The sequence below is a fragment of the Homalodisca vitripennis genome, chromosome 7 (genome assembly GCF_021130785.1).
Source record: "Homalodisca vitripennis isolate AUS2020 chromosome 7, UT_GWSS_2.1, whole genome shotgun sequence".
NCBI lineage: Eukaryota > Metazoa > Arthropoda > Insecta > Hemiptera > Cicadellidae > Homalodisca > Homalodisca vitripennis.
In genome coordinates, this window is record NC_060213.1 from 59,796,068 (window position 1) to 59,820,819 (window position 24,752).

General features: G+C 33.9%; 1 protein-coding gene across 1 annotated transcript in view; it reads left to right on the forward strand.

Annotated features, from left to right (window-relative positions):
• Positions 1-22,251, forward strand: part of LOC124365888 (V-type proton ATPase subunit G) — a 33,253-nt gene extending 11,002 nt beyond the window's left edge. The window contains exons 3-4 of the mRNA XM_046821995.1: positions 18,078-18,176; positions 21,900-22,251. Coding sequence (XP_046677951.1) covers positions 18,078-18,176; positions 21,900-21,977 — 177 coding nt within the window. The 3' untranslated portion in view covers positions 21,978-22,251. The remainder of the gene's footprint in view (positions 1-18,077; positions 18,177-21,899) is intronic.
• The last annotated feature ends 2,501 nt before the right edge of the window (positions 22,252-24,752 follow it).

Below are 24,752 nucleotides of genomic sequence, written 5' to 3' on the forward strand. Positions count from 1 at the left end.
CCAAAACAAACATTTAATTAAAGTTATATTTGTAAATTCACTAACAGATAATTTGAGGGATATTAATATTCCTCAAAGCGAAGCGGCCGAATACCTTCCATAATCCTATCACCATCGTCTTTGTTATCGGTGTTATATTTTCACTGTTTACCTCATGTTCACTGACAGTCTTCCGACGAATTTCTGTCCCTCAGTCAAAATATTAGTAGTCTCTCTACAGCCTCCCCCAGCAATCATTCATTGGTTCAAGCGTTATTAATAACTATTTTTGTATTCTCTACAACTTTCATCCAACAATCAAGCGTAGTCTTTTTCCAAAGCTTCTTTACAAATTTTGTGATAGAATTAATAGTGAACGACTTATTATTTTTGCGATATGTAAATTAATTTAAGCCCATATTAGTTCAATCGCGTGGAGCTTGAAAAAGTCCGTAGAAGATGCGAACTCACAATGTCGCAAAAATATAAAATAGCAGTAACCAATATAAGGCCTGGGGAGAGGTTTTTAACGCCAATATAAGGCGTTTTCGGTGCAGATAAACGAAAATACAAACATTTAGAATCTCAATCGACATTATCAATAAATATCACTCCAGGTAACTTAAACCATTTGTTTTATCAATTCGGTTAACACCAAATAAAGGGTAGTATCAAAAAGCCTCATGTTAATAGAATGAACTTAATAAGAAATTACCATATTTTGAAAGAAAAACATTTATCTTTGTAGAAGTCTCAATTGATGAGGTCATTAAAGCTGTCAAAAGAGTTAAAAACACAGAAAGCAAAGACATTTATAACAAATCTAACAATATATTTTAACGAATTTACCATACGTTTTTGAACACATTAACTATATGTATATCTGCCCGATTCTTAAGAAAGGGTCTAGGAGTTTCCCTGAGAGCTATTGCCCAGTATAAATTTTACCTGTCCTGTAATAATAGAAACTGTTTTACATGATGAACCTTTTGCGTATGTGGAAAATAACATCAATCTAAATTTATTACAATAGAAGAGGTAAATACACCATTGATGCAGTTTATTCACTAATTAAGGAGGTCCTAAACACTTTTGAGATTAAAGCCTTTGCTCAGGTAACATATTTTGGCTTGAGCAGGGCCTTAAAACTTAACTATTACGGTATTAATGGGAATCCGGCTTTAAAGAGTTCTTTAAAGACTATTTATCTAACCGCAGGCGAAAAGTTTGTTTCTATTAATGGAAATCGGTCCAACAATTTGGTGATCGGGATTGTTGTACCTAAGGGTCAGTCCTGGGCCCTATTATGTTTTTATTATATATAAATTAATTTCCTACCGTTGTTAGGTTAAAATCTCTTTTATATGCTAACTCTTTAGAATATCCATACAAACTTTGACAAACTACAAGTTCTTGTCATTGAATCAGTTGAGAAAGCCTCAGTGTGGTTTAGATCAAATGGATCTTTACTAAATGAAGTCAAAACTCAAAACATTTTGTTTACTTTACGACAAACCCCTACAATTGACACACCAAATTATTTCTTTTCTTGTGCTAAATTTCTAGGAATATTTTGGTAGAGTAATTTTTTTACTTAGACGTATTATTAATTGTGTTACTGAAAAATATTTTAAATCTGCATACTATGCCTATTTTTAATCAATAACAAGGTATGGCCTAATATTATTGGGTAATAGCGCTAAAATTAATGAAATCATTATCCTGAAAAACAAAGCTATCAGAATAATAACAAAATCACAACCACTAGAACACTGTGAACCACTTTTTATTAAGCTTTGGTGGAAACTTTTATAAATTTATATATTTTTTACTCAGTATTGTATATTACAAAAAACATGTCATCATTAATTTTGACTAGCAACTTGCATAATTATAATAGCAGAAATGAATATATAATGAGCATAGCAGATTAAACAAAAAACAAAATAGGCATGTTATAATTACTCAGAATACAAATTGCAATATTTGTTGTATTTTTCACGAGGCACTCCTGCTGCGTGCCTCGTAACTGTGCAGTGTGCCTGATTCAAAGGTCTACACATGTGGTCTTTCTTTGTGCCTTGTGCCAGTGCACTGAGTGCTGAGACACACTGCCTGGTTACCAGGTTAATCTCCAATGCCCGTTATGTAGGCAAGTGAGCCAGGCAATAATTAGAGTTTATTTCTGATAATTATAAATTTTATATACAATAAAAAACCGAGATTGAAAGCCTATTTTTGTTCTATATTATAAAATTTTATTTCTTTCCTATGTAATACATCCTGTATAAATAGATTACAATGAAATAGATATGTTATTAATAGTATCATATGGAACATTTTAAGAGGTATTGAGATTGCGTCCTAAACAATTAATAACTTTGATCCTCAAAAATCAGGAAGATTAATTTTAACAACAAACAATCAGTCTACAAGTAGACTGCGGCAAACTTCTTACGACGCAGTGGGAGGACTGAGAGTAGTCGATCTCACTCAGTATATACCATCAACAAAAGTGTTAATATACGTTTTGATGTTGTCGTCTTGCACTGTATGTCATGTTATATGAGTCTTCTGAAGCCTTACTGTATACTTGTTCTCAGTTTTTTCAAGTAATGTTCTAATAGTCCTCATCCTCTTTTTAAGATTCACGACTTGTTTAACATGGTCTCATACATTCATTTTTAATGTATGAATGTTCAGCTTTGACGATGTAATTTAAACATTAATTTAAATTTGTTATGCAATCATTACTAAGAGAGATATTCGCGCCAATACACCAAAATTCAGAGATAGCAGGCTGATTAATAATTTTTGTAAAGACTCATAACAAGTTTTTATTTTCTTAGAACAGCCAAAACAAGACACGCTCTTATAAGTGCGTTACTGGCGCAATCTGTAATAAGATATATATCCCACTAATATTATAAATGCGAAAGTTTGAATGTTTGGATATTTGGATGTTTGGATGTTTGTATGTTTAGATGTTTGTCCTCGAATCACGCTGAAACTGCTATACGGATTGTGCTGAAATTTGGAACCGGTATAGCTTTTGGTCTGAATTAACACGTAGAGTAGCTGTTAACACTTTCAGCTGAAGTTTATCAAAGAGGCAGAAACATGTGTTTACATTTAGATTTGAGTAAATATTGAATTATTGTAAAGTGCTTAATCAGTAGTGTAATGTAGATTGCAAATACGAAGTTATTTAATTTTAAATTTAGACTGCGCCAATGATCAATAATCCATCTAATACAATAGAAATGCTATTTATACGCTGTTATAACAACTACCTTATTGTATAAAGCTGTGAATGTTTGCACATAACGTAATCTAATCTGGTTAGTTCCTTTAACATTGTGTATGGCCTTTTTACTGTAGTCATTGAAAAGCAAATGGAGATAATATTGCCCTAATACTTGAAGCATATACCCCTAATACATATTTAGCCATCGGTAAAAATATCAAAATCACTTAATCATCAAAATTTAACCTAAGTTAGATTCCGAAACCAACATATGAGACCATTGTTTTGGTTAGCGCAACAGCATAAATCAATTGTGGAACTATAAATAGATTAGACCGGGGGTGAATTTAAACGACCAGAACAGACCCATATTGACCGCAGCAATTTTTGAGTTGTACGATACACTTTCGTCATTGGGATAAAAAGGCTAACTTTTATTGTTACTGAAGCCATCGAAGAAAGTCAATAAATTAACATGGAATGTGGGAGGGAAATACTAATCTTATAAAAACTGTTTCACTTTACGACTTCAGGATCCCAAATCTCTGTTCTTTAAACTTAAATCTAAATTGGATCAGGAGATTGGAATAGCTTTGAGTGACTATCGATTATCTCTAGACTGTTTATTATGTTATAGAAAAAGAATACATAGATATATTGTCCAGTTTTTCAACAGAAAATTGCGTGCGAAGCCGCGGGTAACTGCTAGTATATATATATATATATATATATATACATATATATATTTATATATATATATATAAGTATATATATATATTTAAGTATATATATACAAAAATTTTGCTGTCTACGTATCTACTGATCAAGCACCGTTCTGAAATTTAATTTGTATTAAAATGTTTCTGCCTGTTTTACGAACATGAACTGAGTGTCAACAACTTTTAAATACTCAGTTAAAATTCGATTATGAAACAATATTAGAATAGTTTTCAAATTGTAAAATATTCCAGGCAACTATTTTGATCCACCTCTTCTTATAAAATTTCTGAACATTTCAACGGATTACTAAAAATTTGTCGAAATAAGAATATGTTGTGATTCATTTTTATGTGTAATATGTAGGTATTATTTGTAATCGTACTATGGATATTATTTCATATAAGCCCATAAGCCAGATTGAAAGAATTTAGACATCTTCACCTTTTTAAAATGTATACTCATGCTATTGATAGACAACAATATGCACTTTTTAATAGAATATTAAAATAATATTCTTAAATCAATTTTTCAAGTTCAAGTTAAAGTTCAATCTTCTTTATTATCTAAAAATACATAATATAAATAAAATTTACCTCCCAGTGCACCTCAAGCCGCGCGTGCGGGAGTTCAGTTGAATCATAATTACAATTATCTTAGTGTTCATTGTCCAATTCATATTTCCATAACATTGTCTTCACTTAAACTAAATTCATAAACTATAGTCGAATTGATTACAAAATAGGACTGGGACCGGTGGGAGGGGCGCGGTCGACGGCTGAGAGCAGCCAATCAGCTTCGAGTAAACCGCACAGCGTTGCCGTTTTCACATCCGCACGTCACGTCTCAGTCTCTGCCCAGCAACCGATTCGTGTGTTTCACTTTGTAGTCTCGTGTTTCCGTGTAACTGTAGTGGTGTTACCGTTGTTAAACAGTCCTTTTCAGGACTTAGTTGTGACTTAGGCCTAGTGTAACAAACTATTTGTGTACTTTCATAACCTTCGTACTGGTAGTTAATGATTATATTTACATCATGAATGCAGAAAATCAAACTGTGAAACGTCGTGGGCGTCCGCGCTGCATTCATCATAAGCGTTTTACATTATCAGAACGTAGGACGTGGTGTACCTCTGCGCACTCAAGCCAGAAAAACTTGTTTGCACTTGCAAAGAATATTTCCAACAGGAAAAAACAAACAATGGCCCACTCTTACCCGTTGCCAAAGTTGTACAACGAACTGCAGCGGCCCTGGGCATAAATAAAAATACTGTTGTAAAAATTTGTTCAGAGAAGAAGAAAAACATCGTTGAGGGAGGAAGTGGACAACTACATACCCCAAACAAAAAGAAATTTCCACGTCAGAAACGAGTTACAAACCTGGATAATTTCCAAAAAGATGCAATCCGTCGTCATGTGTATGCATACTATAGACGAAAGGAATATCCAACTTTAAAAAAACTAATTCAATCATTGAAGGATGCCGATTTATTTAACGGTTGCAAATCTTCACTTTCACTTGTTTTAAAACAACTTGGCTTCAAGTACAAGTCAGTTGGGAAACGGAAAGTACTTCTTGAAAGACCAGATGTAGTTGCATGGCGCTGTAGGTTTCTTCGTCAAATGAAGAACTTAAATTTAGATGAAGTAGTCTGGATTGACGAGACATGGGTTAACACAAATCACTCCCAAACAAACGCTTGGACAGATGACTCTGTTCAAGGTACAATGTCCGTAACCTCTGGGTAAAGGGGGAAGAATGATATTGCTTCACGCCGGTAATTCTAAAGGGTTTATTCCAAACAGCCTTCTACTTTTTTCTTCGAAAAAAAACGAGTGATTACCATGAAGAAATGGACCACGAAAAGTTTTTAGGCTGGATTTGTAAGCAATCTTCTTCCAAATTTGGAAGAATCCTCAACCATAGTATTTTATAATGGTACCACTCAAAAGGCCCCAACAATGGCTTCAAAAAAAATGTTTGATGGTGGAATGGCTACAGAAATTCAAACATCCCATTTGAAGCAGGACATGAAGAAAGCAGAACTTTTGGAAGTGATAAATACACAAGCCTCGCTTTCCAAAATATGTTATTGATGAGTTAGCCAAGGAACGTGGCCATACTGTAAATTCGTTTACCCCTCCGTATCACTGCCACTTCAATGCTATAGAGTTTGATTTGGGCCCAAATCAAAGGACACGTTGCAAAAAAACAATAAAACGTTCACATTGACGGAAGTAACAAGATTAACCAAGGAAGGGATAGACTTAGTAACAGGAGATGAGTGGAAAAAAGTTGTACCACATACAAGGAAAACCATAGAGGAAGCGTGGGAGGGAAAATGAGGGTGTTCTGGAAACTGCGATTGAAGAGCTCATCATCACGTTAAACAGCGACGACGACTCCAGCGACGACAGCAGTGCTTTTTCGGATGACCAAAATTTGGGAGAAGATCGCTTTGACCACCTGCTATCAGATGAATCTCAACATGACAGTGAAGATGAAAGTGACAGTGACTTAAGTGGAGTGCAACAATTATTGCCCAGAAGGTAGAGTACTACAATTTGATGAATTTTAATAAGTGTACGTAATAAACAATTTCAGAGTACAGCTACTAAACTAGACCTAATTAAACGTTATTGTTTTGAATGACAGTAATATGTATGTAAATAAAAATATTTAACATTTAATGCTTGTTGATTGTTTTCTTATCCTGCTTAATTTTGATAGATTTACTATTTTATACATATATATATATATATATCGTTCAATTTTTCGAAAAAAAATAAAACGAATATATTTTTAATTCTATTTCCCGCATGCAAATACGACAAAACTATACACTTAAAAAAAACCATATTTTAAATAATTTTTATGAATAGGTACTGGTTTTAAAATTACATCATAATATTATTATCTAGCCAATTGTAATGATATTTTAAAATTAAAATGTGCAACCAAATATTTATGTAATTATTTAAATCAATATTTACGTGAGTTTGTTTCATTTTATTAACACCAAAACGAAAAGTATGAGCAAACAGGTTCATACAAGGTCATGAGTGAACTTGATAATAATTTTGTGTAAATGACCAAAAGTCACTCAAAATTATTAACCGTAATGAATAAAATTGATAGCATAATAATAATATAATCAATTGAAGACTCAATAAAACGGTCAGTGAAACGCGCGTGGCTAGCAGATCTGCTATACCCTGTAAACACCAAGTGACGTCAACGTGGCAACGCCGCTCCCCCTCCTATGCCGAGCGCCAGTCCTATTTTGTAATCAATTCAACTATAATACATGTATTTATAATTTCATAAAACTTACAAAAGGAATTATTTCCATCACTATCCAAGTATACATCATTCCAATTGACTGTCTGTAACTTATTCTTAACAAGATTAAAATCTATAGCTACTTTCAATAAATCAGAAATTTGTACAGAATTTACAGATGGGTTTACAGCTTGTGTAGGCGCAATTTTAAAATTTACAGCTAATAAGCAATGATTAGTTATACCCTGATCAAAAACGGAAGCCTGAAAATTATTTATATACTTATTCCTTACAAAAAATGGTCTATTTTTGTTTTCTATTTCTATTTTTGGTATTGTTATTGAAATCCAAAATCGTCAAAACTTAAATCTGTAGAGAGCTTTTCTTCGGTATTTACCGACCGAGTGATTTTTTTCTCGGTAACTATACAGGTAGTCGAGTACAGTTTAATGATAACAAAAAATCGTCGTCCTACCTCAATAACTGAAGTCCGAAGTAGTTGAAGTTCTAATCATTAGAGTTTTTCTGGTGTATTTTATTTCCGACCGAAAGCGATTTTTTTTCCGATAATTATATTCTCGTCTACAGTGGAATTATACAAAAAATCGTCATTATAACTCATTCATAAATACCTCTATCAATGAAATCCAAAGTAGCCGAACTTCTAATCAGTAGAGTTTTTCCGGTGTATTTCCGACCGTTAGTTTGATCTGTACCCGAGCAACGCTCGAAAATTGCCCTACTTTTCTAAAGGGTTTCCGGCTGTCAGTGGCCCAATGTCCTCGAAAGGGTATTTCATTTTCTCCACAGAATATAGTTGTGTCAATTATACGCTTGAGTGAAGCTCTGTTTTGTTCTTTTTCTTTCTTATCCAGTGAATTCAACATCACTTTGGTGCCTTCTACTCGGCCAGAATCGAACTTCGAAAAGTTTCTGAAGATATACAAGAATATTTGTGGTACTAGAGTTGCTGTGAGAGTTGAATTTACCTATTACATCTTTACACTTTCTGTAAGGCGTAGTAAAGCTCCATATTTTTGGTATTTACCTTTTACCAGTGAACTCATTGGCAAATAACACACAAAACGTCCCGTAGATCCCCTGGTTTCGGACCCCCCCGAACGTAATTTCTGGCTACGCTACTGGGGCTTAAGTAATCTAACATGACAAATTCCATAACCAAGGAAAGTATGCGGAAGCAGGGAATATCGCAGACGATGCTATATTCGTACATTTACATCAATAATAATATGAGTAAACTGATCGAGCAGTTAGAAAACAAATAATTGTAAAACACTACTAGATTAGAGAAGCATTTTGTTATTTTACTTATGATATATAATGTTGTATGTTATTACGCTTTATATTTCCCTTTTAATCTCTCCTAAAAGAGTTTTCACTAACGTCAACTTTTATTAGTTCAAATCAGATGTTTATATAACAATTTGTTTACATGTCGGTAAAGTAATCATTCTATTTTAAATCACGTGGAAAACATAAACATGCATGATGAATAATATAAAAGTTTACCCCACTTGCGAAGAATACATCATAGGCGACCAAAAGAAGTAGTCAATTCAACAAGGAGCGATAGTAATCTCTCACTAGCACGCCATAGAGCGAACAAGCGTGACGTTCCGTTTTCGTTTCCACCATGGAAAACATACATCCATAGCCCGCCAAAAGAGGTAATCACTTCAAAAATTAATTGTAGTCACTTCAAATATTGATTGAACTCTAGCAAAAATGTATACAATACAATAGGCAATTAATAAAATTATCTCATTCTTATCAGTTTTCATTCTCCATTCACTCAGCTTACATGCAGTTACCCCAGTGTGACCACAAGAACCACCAACCGTCACTTCAGCTGATCTACAGCAATAAGGGCATAACCTCAGCCCCAAAGCGATCGCTTGTTAATGATTCTGATATTATATGGGAGGTCGTTCCACAATTGACAAGTGGATACAGTGAAAGATTCGTTATATAAGGCTGTCCGATGAATTGGAGTTGATAATAAAGATGGATCCCTACGAGTTCTACGAGCACCGATATCAGACATAAAAACAAAATTTTGGGCCAAATAACCTGGATAACCATTATGGATTATTGCGTGCGACAGACTAAGTAAATGAAGATCTCTAAGTTATTTGGTTTTAATAGGGATTATTGCTCAAAATAAGGAGATACATGATCACCATGTCTTAAGTTGAAAATGAATCGAATACAATAATAGTTCTGTGCACGCTAAATTTTACTAGAATCACTGAACAATGGCAAATGTCCGGAAAATCCTGTTTCCTTCACAAATTTAATAATTTATGGTAGACTATTTATAGAAAATATATTCCAGGTTTTGAATGTAAAATTGCGAGATTAAAACTATATGTAGGTTTTATGTACAGCAAAAATATGTAGGTAACCATTTTGCTAAAAATCGAAACCTACCCTTAGCTACAGTTGAGGCTGTTCAACTATCCTATCAGTAAGAACAACACATTCCCTGCCTAAATAAATTAACAGACTTTAAATATGACGACTTTTCAAGTAAGAAATTAATTTAGTATATTTTTGTTTTTTAATCTGTGGTACTGGAAATATTATAATATTGCGTACACTTTTTTCAAAATAATAACAAACACTCATAAGTTTTATGAAGTAAACTGTACATCTTGGTTGATTAAAACACTTTAACGGTGGCTACATTAACTTACAGTACAAGTACTGAAAAAGGCGTCTTGATATAACAACAAAATTATGATCTTCTTAGCTGACACACATAACGGCAGATGACTGTAATGAATATAATTATATGTTATCTGTAGGGCACATTCAAATTTTGTGTGCAATATCTGTATGTTGACTTCTTCTAGTCACAACTTGGTACCTTTGGCCATCTGCCACTCATCTTTTAACTTGTAATGCGGGGTTTTTTCTGCTAAATGTACACACTTGGCATTATTCAACATGTTCGTTCATACAATATCCAGTTTTAAACAGTATTATAGTCTCATTCAATACATATTAACAATTTTATTCTTATCATAAATGGAAATTACAAAATAAAATGTTCAAAAAAAGATCTTTCATGATAAACACTTAATTCAATAGTTACTAAATTGAAAACTATTAATTACCATCTTAATTATAAACTAATAAAAGATGCAACATCAAGTGTAAGATGTAATATTTATACAAATTTGTATTGTTTTAGAAATGTTAACTATTTTCAGTGTCAAAACAACTCCAAAATGTTATCTGGCCTCTAGTGACTAAATATATTTGTTCATTCATCATCAAACATTTGCAATTGAAATTATTGTATATAAGTAAATAAAAAAGAACTATGACTGCACATTTTAAAATTTTATTTTCATATTAACCCTCCGCCACCCCCTAAAGTACATGTCATACTTTAAGACAACCAAACTGCAGTGTAATTTAAAATTGGTTTTCAATTAATAAAAACAAAGTTCAAGAAATTTATAGAGAGAGGAAATTTGGGGTAGTTCCAGGTTCAAAAGTAGCAATTTTAACTCACAATTACAAGACCTTCTGGTTTCCTTTCAGGCTGATCACAACAAGCTCATGTAGAGCAGTTACAAGTAGTAACATCTCCATTTCAAACTTTGAGCCTTTTGTAGTTGCCAACCAGATTGATGCCAAGGATTTGGAGTCATCACAAGCAGAGCAATCCGTCTTCACTGACGATTTAAAGCCTGGAATCACCAACCAGGTTCATGACTAGGATTTGGAGTCATCATAAGCAGAGCAATCCGTCTTCACTGACGATTTAAAGCCTGGAATCACCAACCAGGTTCATGACTAGGATTTGGAGTCATCACAAGCAGAGCAATCCGTCTTCACTGACGATTTAAAGCCTGGAATCACCGACCAGGCTCATGACTAGGATTTGGAGTCATCACAAGCAGAGCAATCCGTCTTCACTGACGATTTAAAGCCTGGAATCACCAACCAGATCCATGACTAGGATTTGGAGTCATCATAAGCAGAGCAATCCGTTTACACTTAGGATTTAATGTCTGGAATCACCGACCAGGCTCATGACTAGGATTTGGAGTCATCACAAGCAGATCAATCCGTCTTCACTGAAGATTTAAAGCTTGGTATCACCGACCAAGCTCATGACTAGGATTTGGAGTCATCACAAGCAGAGCAATCCGTCTTCACTGACGATTTAAAGCCTGGAATCACCAACCAGGTTCATGACTAGGATTTGGAGTCATCATAAGCAGAGCAATCCGTCTTCACTGACGATTTAAAGCCTGGAATCACCAACCAGGTTCATGACTAGGATTTGGAGTCATCACAAGCAGAGCAATCCGTCTTCACTGACGATTTAAAGCCTGGAATCACCGACCAGGCTCATGACTAGGATTTGGAGTCATCACAAGCAGAGCAATCCGTCTTCACTGACGATTTAAAGCCTGGAATTACCAACCAGATCCATGACTAGGATTTGGAGTCATCATAAGCAGAGCAATCCGTTTACACTTAGGATTTAATGTCTGGAATCACCGACCAGGCTCATGACTAGGATTTGGAGTCATCACAAGCAGAGCAATCCGTCTTCACTGACGATTTAAAGCCTGGAATCACCAACCAGGTTCATGACTAGGATTTGGAGTCATCACAAGCAGAGCAATCCGTCTTCACTGACGATTTAAAGCCTGGAATCACCGACCAGGCTCATGACTAGGATTTGGAGTCATCACAAGCAGAGCAATCCGTCTTCACTGACGATTTAAAGCCTGGAATCACCAACCAGGTTCATGACTAGGATTTGGAGTCATCACAAGCAGAGCAATCCATCTTCACTGACGATTTAAAGCCTGGAATCACCGACCAGGCTCATGACTAGTATTTGGAGTCATCACAAACAGAGCAATCCGTCTTCACTGACGATTTAAAGCCTGGAATCACCAACCAGGTTCATGACTAGGATTTGGAGTCATCATAAGCAGAGCAATCCGTCTTCACTGACGATTTAAAGCCTGGAATCACCAGATACTCTATCTTCAATTTATAATTTTTACTGATAACTAATAAACCCTCTCTCTTCTAATTTAGAATTTTGAATAAGATTATGTTAAAATTTGTATTACTATAGTTACTGTCATCAACAATTAACAATATACAGATTTTTAAAAGCCTGTTATAAAACTTTAATTACTAATAATTTAAAATTGAACTGGAGTCCAAGGATGAAAATAAAATATGTAAAAAAAAAACAATAATTACCGGTACTGTTATATACAATAATTGTGCAGCGCATTATTGGAATCCTTTATTCTCATGAAATATATCAAACGAAACAAGAATAAAATAAAGTAAGGAAAAAACTTAATAAGCATACACAATATATAAATGAGATGGCCAAAACAACAAATGGCCTGTTATACAGTGATAATACACAAAAAGAAAAAAAAATCTCTGCGGATGCTGACACAGTTTCACAGCGTTATAGCCTACTTGAAAGATTAGGTGTCCTAAAGTTTATTCTATAATCGGGTCTCTATTTTGCTGTAGGCTTTAATTTTGTCTGTACTGAAGGATGTTTAAAATTGGCTTTAAATATGTAAGCAAATTAAGACAGTTACATATTTACATCTTAATAATAAAGTTGGATTTGTTATTTTAGTTTAACTCTTCAAAATTTAATCAGAAAGTCGGCATATCCTGTCTTAGTGTAGAGTATCAATTGCCTGACGAGTTTAGAGGTGTTCTTAGGGTTCTCTTGTTCTGTAACATCTCCCTTGTATCGATGGTCATGTTATACAGATACAGAACTTATTTTTGAAGTCATTGCAATTTTAAATCCTTTCATGAATTATCTGACCCTCTTTAGGTAATAGTGGTGACAGACTTGCAGTTGATATAATTAATCGTCATTATATAGGAATTGTATTGGATAATTGGAAAATATTTAGTTTCTTTAACTTGTTTGTTTTTAAAAATAGCTAAAGTTTATATGAAGCTGAGTGTTATATCTTATTTTTGTTAACATGTAAAGTATCAGATGTCATCATCAGTTAGTGCAGACCAAAGATATGCACCTCTTGCAGCTTGAATTTTCTTGATAATAGACGTTAATAGATCTTGGGTTAAATATGTGTGACTGGTGGGCTTAGAGGCAGGGAGGGGGCGCAACAGCACAAAAGTACTTAACTTTAAAGACAAATGATTAAATTATAAATAGGTTTTATGAAAAGAAGTGCTACTTTAACAGTCATAATTATAGTAGTTGGGAAGCGGGCAGCAAGTTCGGTGCCAATTTGAGGGTCCTGCAGTAAAAGTTTGTACTGGGCCCAGCTCAAGATAGGGCCGGCCCTGATTGGGCCATCTGCTATGTAAGTTTTTCTTAATGTTATTTTGCATAGTGGTCTTCTCAATTTACCCACGCTAAGTGAATATTAGACATATTATGGATAGTAGGAAGTAATTTAATTTGTAAATTCATATTTTTATTTTGTCTTCTCCACTTCTTATGTAAACAGAAAAACTTGGAACATTTGGAATAATGTGAATCAACATTTTTAATAAATTGAAAATGTTAACATTTTGCTTCCTATAACAATTCATTTATTAACTTACCTGATTTGATTACTGTGTTGCAGTTTTAAAGAACAGCTGTTTGATAACGCTCATTGTTGAAAACAACTGTTTGATTATACGCTTAGCTTCAATAATGATAAGGAATTAAAACAATCAATAAAATTGAAGGGGAACTTTTCCGGATACAGCAGATTAAGCGCTGTTATCAGTATATGATAAATATATGAAACCTTATGTATAAATATATGAAATATATATGAGTACAAAGGCTACCGTATCATATCATATTGTGCTACTATGCTGTGGATATGTTTACAAAACTACAACACCTATAAAAGTCATACTTAAAAAACCCGTTGTGTGTTTGTTGTTTTAGGTCCATCTAAACAATCATATCATAACATTAAACAACTAGTAGGATGTTGCATTACAAACATGACGAAAACAACGGTATCTTTTTTTTTAGAAATGAATTACTATAGGCTAATGTTAATAATTACAATACTCTGGAAGGCACCAACAGTCATTCTACATTTTATTCATCTCATAAAATTATAATTAAACAATATCTTCTCATATAAATTTGAAAAAGACACTGCCATAGAGACAAAATGAACCGTACAGCACAGAGCATATGCAAGCACAGAGCACAGTGTAACTAAGTTACGTTCTGGATGGAGTGACACATAGCTGTCGTCATTGCTATTTATATTGCCGTTTGTTTTCCGCTATAGCAGATTTTTCCACAAATCTGCTATTGATTGTTTCAAATAGGTGCATAATTGGCAAACAAGTCATTTAAACATATTCTGGCATATAAACAATGTTAAACTAATTAGTGTTTTTGAATTCGTTACCGCGTAACTTAAATAACTAAATGGTTGTTAAGTATAAACAATAATGCGTTTTAGCGGACACTCATGGAACTGCCCTCTCACTAATACTGCAGAAAACTTGTAAAAAATACGTTGTGTTTCAAATTTTATACACACTGAAGGGATCTTGTAAAATATAAGAGATACAATAAAGATTAAAAAGACAAACTTCTATGTAATAACAAGACCAACAAATCATTGGGGTCAAGTTGATCCAGGTTGCGTCGTTCACTTGCTGAACTCAAAAAACTGTTTTTTTTGTCAAAATTTTCAAACTGTCACAGCACTCCTATTAGTAACTATATAGAAACGTTTTTATATGAAATCTGAGTGAAATTTCTTTTAGTATTTAAATATTATAAGGAAAAGTTTTTCAAGACAAGCATACGGGAGGTGTAGGGTTTGACCATTAGTTAGGTTTACAAACTATCTGAATAGTTGAAAAACAATTACCTTCACACTACTATATAAAACCGGAGTTTTTTTTAAATATATGTTAAAAACCACAAGGAAAGTATAACATTATTAAATCAATTATTTTTAAAGTTATTTTTTAAATCATTAAAACCTTAAATTTCATTTCATTAGGTAAACGATGGATCTTTGCATTTAAACATATTTACTCAAACCCCCTGCTCTTTCTGTTTGCTTATTAAAAAAAGTCATTAAAATATTCAAAACTAGAAGAAATTTCATGTAAAAAATCGCTTCAATATAAGTGTTGTGACGGTTTGAAAATTTTGACCAAAAACAGTTTTTAGAGCGCAGCGAATAAATTGACGCAACCATAAAGTGAAAAAAAAAACTATTAGTGAAACACGCGTGGCTAGCAGATCTGCTGTACCCTGTAACACCAAGCGACGCGACGTCAACGTGGCAACGCCGCGCCGCTCCCTCTCCTATGCCGAGCGCCAGTCCTATTTTGTAATCAATTTAACTATAGCCAAAAGCAGTGTAAATCTAATAAATGGTATACCACGAGATTATTATAATATTACTTAGAATAAAGCAGCATTAACAATATGTACAAAAAAATGTAATTATAAGCATTACAAATTTATAAGCAATAATAAATAGAAAAAAAATTGTATGGGCTCCTTAAATTCACCCATTTGTTTCTTAAAAGTAATATCATATTTTTCAAATTGAGCCTTAACGGTATCCTCCATTTTGACAAAACTTCTTCTTGCAATTTGGCCAAAATGTCCTTAGTAATTGTTTATTTTTGCTATTTACTCTTACCTGAGCAGCAGTTCTTACACTTCCATGATTCACGGCGTACTTGTCCCATGCGATTCCATGTGCTTTCTAAAATATCAGCACACACGAAGTGTAGATTTGTTTTACATTGAGAACAAACAGCATGTTCACTCACATGAGGCAGAGGATCGTCGTAAACGGCACAATCACTCATCTTGATAACACGGAGAACAGCATTAAGTTAAATATTAAAAACTAATATAATCCATTTTTGTACAGTTTGATTTGTTTACTATAAAAAGCTCAGGTTAGTTTCGTTATTTTATGGAATGAATTATAGAAATTTCAGTTTGACTTATAAGTTTATATAGTAATTATAAAATAAATATATTTTTTAATGCAATGTAAAGAACCGCCTATTTATTAACGCTTTATGAAGAATCGAAAGGCTTTATTGAAATGGTTTGTTGTGCGTCCGTCTGTGCGATAACTCTTATTATATAGGCCCTAGTGACTTCAAACTTGGTACATATGCTCTTATTGGTCTAAATAAGAACTCTATTGTTTTTAAGATAAAGAAGAATCGTCTGTGCGCTACCACTTATGTTACACTCTGTCGAGTCTTTCAATGCTTCTAACATCGTTCGGGTTATTTTAAGTAATCTCGTATTTGGTTCACAAAAACATCATATATGTATAGTACTTGTATTCATTATAACACTTATCTAGCAGTTTGGCATGAAATAGCTAGATTTTTCGGCTGAAAGTATAAAACTCGTGAGTCAAATTTCACTGTTATAGAACATTGGGAGGTTAAAAAGCTAAACTATAGTTCTTCTAATGGTTGAAATTCCCTATGGATGTTACATTTTAATCCAAATAAATTTGCTTTTTATGTAAGTCATGATACTTACGTGTATAAAATATTTACTTTGTCTGACGTAGGGAAATTGCAGAATAAGTGATGAATGATTTAAGGCTTTGCCTATTTTTATATAGATTTGAATGCAAATTATTACCGGTTTTCAGTGCACGGAATATACGATTTGAACACATTTAATTCCAATGACGATAAAAACTTATATAAAAATGTAAAACACAATGAAATTAGATGAACAAATAATTTACACTATTGGATTATGTGCAAGATTTGCGGTTTGGCCTAAACATTCATTCAAATTCAAGGTAAATAATTTTTGGTGCCATTATTAGTTGTAATCAACAACCGCCGCACGCCATGCGCACGGACCCTTCTCTTGTGCGAGGAGACAATTGTCTATTTCGTGTCGCCTCGCCTTGTGCTGTCGACTGCTCGCCCTGCTGTAGAGGACAGTAATGGCGGGTCGTCGGGAGCGGGGTGAGGGGCAAGGTTGGATTCTCCTCCATCCCCTCTGTCCCCACCAAGGCCCCTTTGGAACAAAGCGAGAGGTGCTGTGACACTGAAACTTGAAACAGTCTCACGGCACCTAAACGAACCTGGATCGTTGCACAGTACCTAACCTTATAGCGCCTAATATCACAGCACCTAAATGACGACTTTTTTTCTGTAGGTGGTATGAGATTAGGTGCTAAAAGATTAGGTACTATGAAGCCGCACCTATGAGTGAACGTCAGTCTCAAGACATTACCTTTTTATGCCATTTTTGACTCGTTATGTTCTCAGACGGCTGGCCCATGAGGAGATGGTAGAAATTCATTTTTGTGTATTTTATCATTTTATTTTTGAACATGAAAAGTGCCCTTAAAACTTTACAAAAATTTCTAATTTCATTGTGTGTAAAATACATTTATTTATTTACTCAAAATTTGTATTAATAAAAAAAAAAATATATATATATATATATATATATATATATATATATATATATATATATATATATATATATATATATATTTAAATGCTTTGCACAATAAATAAATTACAGTTTATTAGTACAAACTTTTTTTAATTTATGAAAGTGGGATGAATACTTCCAATGTTAATTTGCTAAAAGACTGTTTGACTTGGAATGTGTACCTGTTACTTTTAAATTTGAAAGGAAGTTGGGACCCAAACTGACATCTACTACCATGGGGTGGCCTACAATTTATTACATCAGAATATAATTTCTTAAACTCTACTGTGTGTATATCTGAAGTGTGTACATTGCAATGTATGTTGTGTGTTGGTCTAATCTATTAACTTACAAACTATTTTTAGCACATGGGCTCCCGGGAAGATGTCGCTGCACGAATTGAAGCTGACACTAAAGTGAAAATCGAAGAAATGAACAGGGCTGTGACTCTTCACAAAGAAGCTGTAAGTTTTTAACCTTAGAGAATTAGAATATTACACATTTTAAGCTAGCCGTAATATCTAAAATCCAAATAACTTGAAACTGCCTGACAAAGTCTAGAAAAATCAACCTATGCTCAGAAATTTGGAACTAGTGGCGAAATAAGAGTCAGTTAATTACCATTTTGTGTTAGAAAAAAAGTATCAACTTCGAGGGATACATTAAGTGCTTAAGGTATATAAAATATACAAACTATTGAATATATATTTTTGAATAGGAAAAATACAAGTTAATATGTTTTAGAGAAGAATAATGCAGAAAAGGTGTAAAAACAATAATCATGTGCTGTTGGCCGAAATTAGCAACTAGTGTAGACTGTGACACTGAACATTATTTCGAAATAAATTATTTTCAGACACTCTTGGTTACAATGTGTTGACACTAAAATAAATAGAATCAACTGTTTGGTAACTATTCAGAACTTTCGAAATAACACTTCCAGTTTTGTCAGAGAAAAGATGTATTTTCTTATAAACAAACTTAAGTATTGATTGAATAAACTGTTCAGCTATTTTGGGAACATATCACATGTGCGATAGTAGCACTTCGAAAGTTAAAGGTTATTTGGAAGTTCTCAGTATAAAAAATTTCTCTATTATTGAAATATAAGTGAAATAGTATTAGTCCTAGTGTAAAAAGTCTTTAAGAAAACAACCACATTTTTGTATGCTTATGTTTATTGATTACTTCTTTAATATGCTAATTAAACTACTACTTATTTAATTTTTACTCTAGTTAAGCCAAAGCTGAAAGTTAAGTGTGCTTTTTATTTATTGACAAGCTAAGTTAAGCAACCAAGGGTCCAGTAATATTTACAAAAAATTTGATATTTTAAAATTACGGTGTCATTAAAAATAAAAATCACCATTTAAAGAGGAACTGTTTTCTTTAATTTATTTTTAAATTTATCACACAATATTAAGATGTACTATGAGAGTAATATACTGATGTAAGGAAGGTGATGCTTAGGATAGTAAAATTAGAACAATAAAGCTTTCTGTCTGTGATTGTAAAAAATAATTACAATCTAAAACCTTTGTACAATATTATAGGTTTTAAATTTAGGATATATCTTTAAGCTAAATTCGATATATCTTTGGAGAAAGGTAAAGCCATCTTAAGAACTATCTTCAACAGAGTCTATTTTTAAGGACAGCTAATTAGGTACACTTACCTCTGTTAAATCCAGAAACAACCGATGAAGTTTTATTACAAGTTACATGTTGTTGATATACCATTCCACCATCAGCGTAGACCACAGCATAAAATTGTATACACCAGATGGCTTTGTTTTGTAGTTAAATCACACCACATAAAACAGTTACGTTACCCGGTACACATCACACGTATTAAAACTTTGTTGACCTACAATTACATAACATACCAGCAAACCACAAATACAACAACTAACAGGCTTGATAAATAGTTTGATGTTTTATGTGACAGGTGAACTGGAAATTAATTGTGATGAGTATTTAATATTATCATATATTAAAACGTTAATTGATAATACACTTGATTCTTTTATTATTTCCTATATTACAAGGGTCTGCCAAATATGAACAGGACAGGTTATCATAAAATTCCAAATGAGTCATTGACGTACAATCAGTTGATGCACAGGTAGGCTACTATTAGGGAGAGGAGGAAACAAACTGCAACTCTGTCGAATCCGTTTACTATCGTGAAATACGTGTATCTGTGAAGTAGTGAATTATAAACAAGGTTTTGGTCAAGAAAGGGGTGAGCTTAACTGAAATTTTGCAAAGATTACTGGCACAATATCATCATCTATTACAAGTACCCGTGTATTTGCTTGGCAGAAAATCTTTGTATGGGCGTGAAAAGATTGTTAGAACGTGAGCCACGATTATCGCCTAGGACAAGTGTATCTGAGGTCAGGATTGAGGCAGTCTATAAAAGCACATAACTCTCTTTGAAATCATTGAAGTACTCAATACCTGTTATGGGAGTGTGGAACGGATCATGATAGGGGACTTGGGATATCACAAACTGTCCGCTTGGTAGATTCAACATCTGAAGATCACAAGCGACATGATTGGAGGTTTCACAGCGGCCCTTCGATCAATTCCAACAAGTAGGTGTGTCCTTTTTGAATCACACTTTTGCCTGTGATGACATTTTGGGTGCACCATTATATACTATAGTCAAAAAAGTAAGTACGGAGTGAAGGAAGAGTGGCAAGATGGCACTTAAGCAAAGATGGTTATCTGCTGGAAAGTTAATGCAACAATCTTTATTTATTGACAAGGTGCTTTTCATGTAGATTTTTTACTCCAAGATCATGCATTATTAACCCTTTGCACACCAATAATAAATCCATTTACTTTCCTATAACGCCAAGACAAGTAAAAAAATTTTGTTTCTAAAAGTTCAAAGCTAATTTTTGTTATAACTAAAGTATAACAGGTAAAAGCAAGATAAATATTTGAAACTAATCACAACACTACCACGTGATGAACAATAATAACGAAATACATAGTAAACTCGCACGCACCTGTGACAACCGAGAGAAAGCATTAATACATGCCTCGGTTATGTTTGGTTATGGCTCTGTAGGAGACACAAAACGGATGAGCAGGCAGTCGGAGGTTAGACAAAGAGCGCTTCCGTCCCCCTGTCGCTGAGTGAATGTTGTTTATAAATACTTCCTTGGCAACCGCAATAAGCACGAAGGGTGCACTGGGCATTTCGAAAGCCTTTTGTGGACTAAAAAACTCTCCAAAAGACATAATCTATAATACCAGATATATCTGTTTTTGGCGATTTGGTCAAAGTCTGCTATAATGATATATCTGTCTACGGTGTGAGAAGGGTTAATGAATGATATATCTGTCTACGGTGTGAGAAGGGTTAATGAATGATATATCTGTCTACGGTGTGAGAAGGGATGCACAATATTATGAAATACAGAATGCTACAAAAGTTATCATTTCAAAGGAAAAGAAAAGAAAAATAAACCATAAGTGTCATTCTTCTTTGGCTTGACAACAGGCCATATGCAGGTGAAAATTGGTTGCATTAGAATGGAAAACACGAAGATCCCCTCTCTATATCTCAGACTTATCATCTTGGGACTTTCATCTTTTTGGACACCTCAAAGAAGTGCTTGGAGGCCAGTGTTTCAAGGACAACGAAACAATGGAGGCGTATGTCTTCCAATAGCTAAGATGGGAAAAAATTTATTTAGAGGATGGGAGAATAGGTATAAAAAATATATATTCGTAAATTTAGTCTCAGAAGTTCTATTTTTTATCAATCAAAAAGGGCATGATAATTTATGATCCTGTGATAACTTGGAGCTTAAAATAACACATACACAAAGCATAAAAATAAATAGGGATAAAAAAAAAACAAAGAAAAAACATAAAGATGGTAGGCCTTCATGTTTCTATATTTTTAGTGTTAATTGAACCTCAAATAGCTGAGCACTCGCTATCAATTAGGCAATACAAATATACCAATACCTTAATGGTTCCGAGTTCCCATTATAATAGAGGTCCCGTAGTTTCCTTGGCTACTAGAATATTAATGTAATTAATACTTTTGACTGAGGATCAGCTGATATCGGTAAAAAAAAAAAACATTTACATTCATTACCACACTAAGCTCTTGTCACATTGAGAAAACTAATCGACTAATGAAAACTAATATGATGTGTTTAGGTGATTCAGCAGATTCTGGAAATGGTGTACGACATCAAGCCGGAACTTCATCAGAACTTCCGGGCGATCGCTAAGTGAACATTCCTCACAGAGAAACAGTATTCTTGTACAAGTGTTCCAGCGCAACAAAACATCGTCATGTGTCATTGAAAATTTAGAATAGTGAAGAAACTAAAATTGTTGGTAGCTTAGTGTATTCCGTTCCGTACTGATCCCATCTATTGTGACGTTACCATTTACTCTTCCTTTTGGATTGCATTCCTCATTGTTGTTGCAAAATTTATATTTTATTTAATATGTGTATTAATGGTGCAGGTTAAGTTGTGACTGTTGAATAAAACAATCTTGTTTATACTGGCCTTTATTTCCCTACAAGTTGATAATGACATAAAATAAAATTGTTTTGTTTTAGTGTAAATATTATTCTGATGGCAATGTTGAATAAATAATAATCATAGAAATAAATGTCACTTATTAAACTGCACTAACGTTGTCCCGTTACTTTCACCAAATAACTATTCTACGAAGAACTCCAATAATGACTAAAATTAAGTTTTTTCAGTCTCCCTCTCACTCTCCTGTCCTTTACCCTCTTTTTCACCACCCTCAAAATATTTTTATTGGGTAGTTTGACAAAGTGTTGCCTCAATAGCTTATGTCATAATTTAGAAATCATTCCATTGGGTTTTCCAGCGTTTCTGTCATTGTTTTCCAATAGTATATAAATATAGCCACAGGTGGTTTTTTAGAATAAAACAACAAACAATTCTAAAAGTGTCTATACGATTAAAAAGATTAATCAAGAACAGTGGGGAAGAAGTTTCTTACTATACATAAAGGGCCCCATACACCTGCAAGTCTGGCTCGCGAGCCTGGCTCAACTCGCCTAGAAATGGACCAAATCCGTCAGTGTATGGACAATAAAGAGCCGAGTCGAGTCAAATTCAGACGAGCCGAGCCGGATCCGCCACTGCTTGCCATGCGGCTCGGCTCGAGTATCAGTTCGCCAGTGTATGGCGCATTACGGATCGGACTCGTGCCCCCACCACCGAAAAATCTGTTCATTCCGTTTTCACTACTGTAGGCCAAACGTTACGCACCACTCGTTCCGCCAAGGGTAAGGTGTTTTGTTTGTTTTGAGTTAACATGGCTGACTCCACAAGTTATTTATGAGCCCTGATTTTTTAACAACATTTATTGAAGAGTATCGAAATTTGCCGATAGCATTTATTATGTAGACCGTCCGGTAGCCAAAAAATGGAGAGTAGCAGTGAGGCGTTCCTCTGGTGATATAGCGTTTCGCAGTATAGTGTCTTTTTTGTTATAAGCGGTTTAACCTTGTCCAATAAAATGTTAAAACTTTCAGCTAACATCCTTAAATAGTTCTGATAGTCTTGGCGACTATCATTCCTAACAAAATTCATGTGACTAATTCTCTTTCTATTTAGTAACCAATTCTTTGCCCACATTACCTTTTTCTTCCGTTTCTTCTTAAATACACCTAGCTCATCTAACACTATGACCGCAGCTGCAACCTTCTTCGAAAAACTCATGATTGCAACTGGGCGAGCAAGATACGTAGGTGTATGGTGAATAATCAGCGGGTCCGGCTCGCGAGCTAGGCTCGGCGAGCCAGACTCGCAGGTGTATGGGGCCCTTTAGACTAGCTCTTCCAGTAGCTGAGGCAAGTAATTTTACAACAGAGTAACAAAGGGACTGACAAAACATAGTCTTACTCAATAATTGAACAAAGTAAACTCATTACTTGTGTTTCTACATCACATGCTAAAATTTCAAATTAATGTATTCAGTTTGCTTGCAAATTTATTTATTGTATTCAGTTTGCTTGCAAATTTATTTATTGTATGATTTTCTCGTTGCCGTCATGGTTATACATAAGACCAATGAAAAAGTGTTGGCTAACGCTCCATTCCAGCCAAATTCCATGGAGGGAGATGCACCACCATCAAATTTAATTTTGCCTGCATAGAAGCTTGTCTATGGATCAGTTTCTTTGTGACATATCATGCAGGCAGACAAACAGAAATGAAATGTTCCAAGCCCTTCAAATGATGATAGGCTTCGCTGGCACTAAGTCAATTAGGAAGAAAACAATATTCGTTATTTTAAATATATTTTTTTGTTTTATTTACAAACATCACTCATATTCAGTTAATGGCCAACCTAAACCAATTTATTGCACTTTCCATTTCTTCATATGTGCTACTTCAATGGGTCATTCACTATTGGTTGAAATAGCACTACAAAAATTGGTGCAATTGAATTATTAAATTCTGTTTAAAGTACAATTAGAATTAAGACTTGTATGAAAGACTGTTATAGCACATAAGAGTGGCGATGTCTAACAATTTAACTATCATTTTTAGAATCATCTAACTTTATAATAATAAATTCAAAGTGTTCATGGTATATGGATAGTGTGGATAGTGGAAGGCCCAATACAATGGTCTGACAATGAATATTTGTTACCTGAATATTTGATTTTATAGACAACTATGTACAGAGCCTGTTTCAAGCTTACAATTTAATTGATACTTGCGTTAATGAGCTTGCAACAGTTTTATTGCTTGACAATGAAGGTTACAAAGGAAATTACTTTCATCATAGGATTTAGTGTCCACAATGCATTCAGATTCCGCTGTAATCTAATCTAAACAACCTATTATACAATGCAATAAGAGTAACCAAACTGTTATCTCTGTAAACAAACTTATCAACAGCTATTTCATAGATTACTTTTGGAGACATACATTCATGTTCTATGTTCACAGTATTTATTTACACCAACAAGAATTGGTGTAAATAACAAGAACTTGTTAACTGCATATAGAA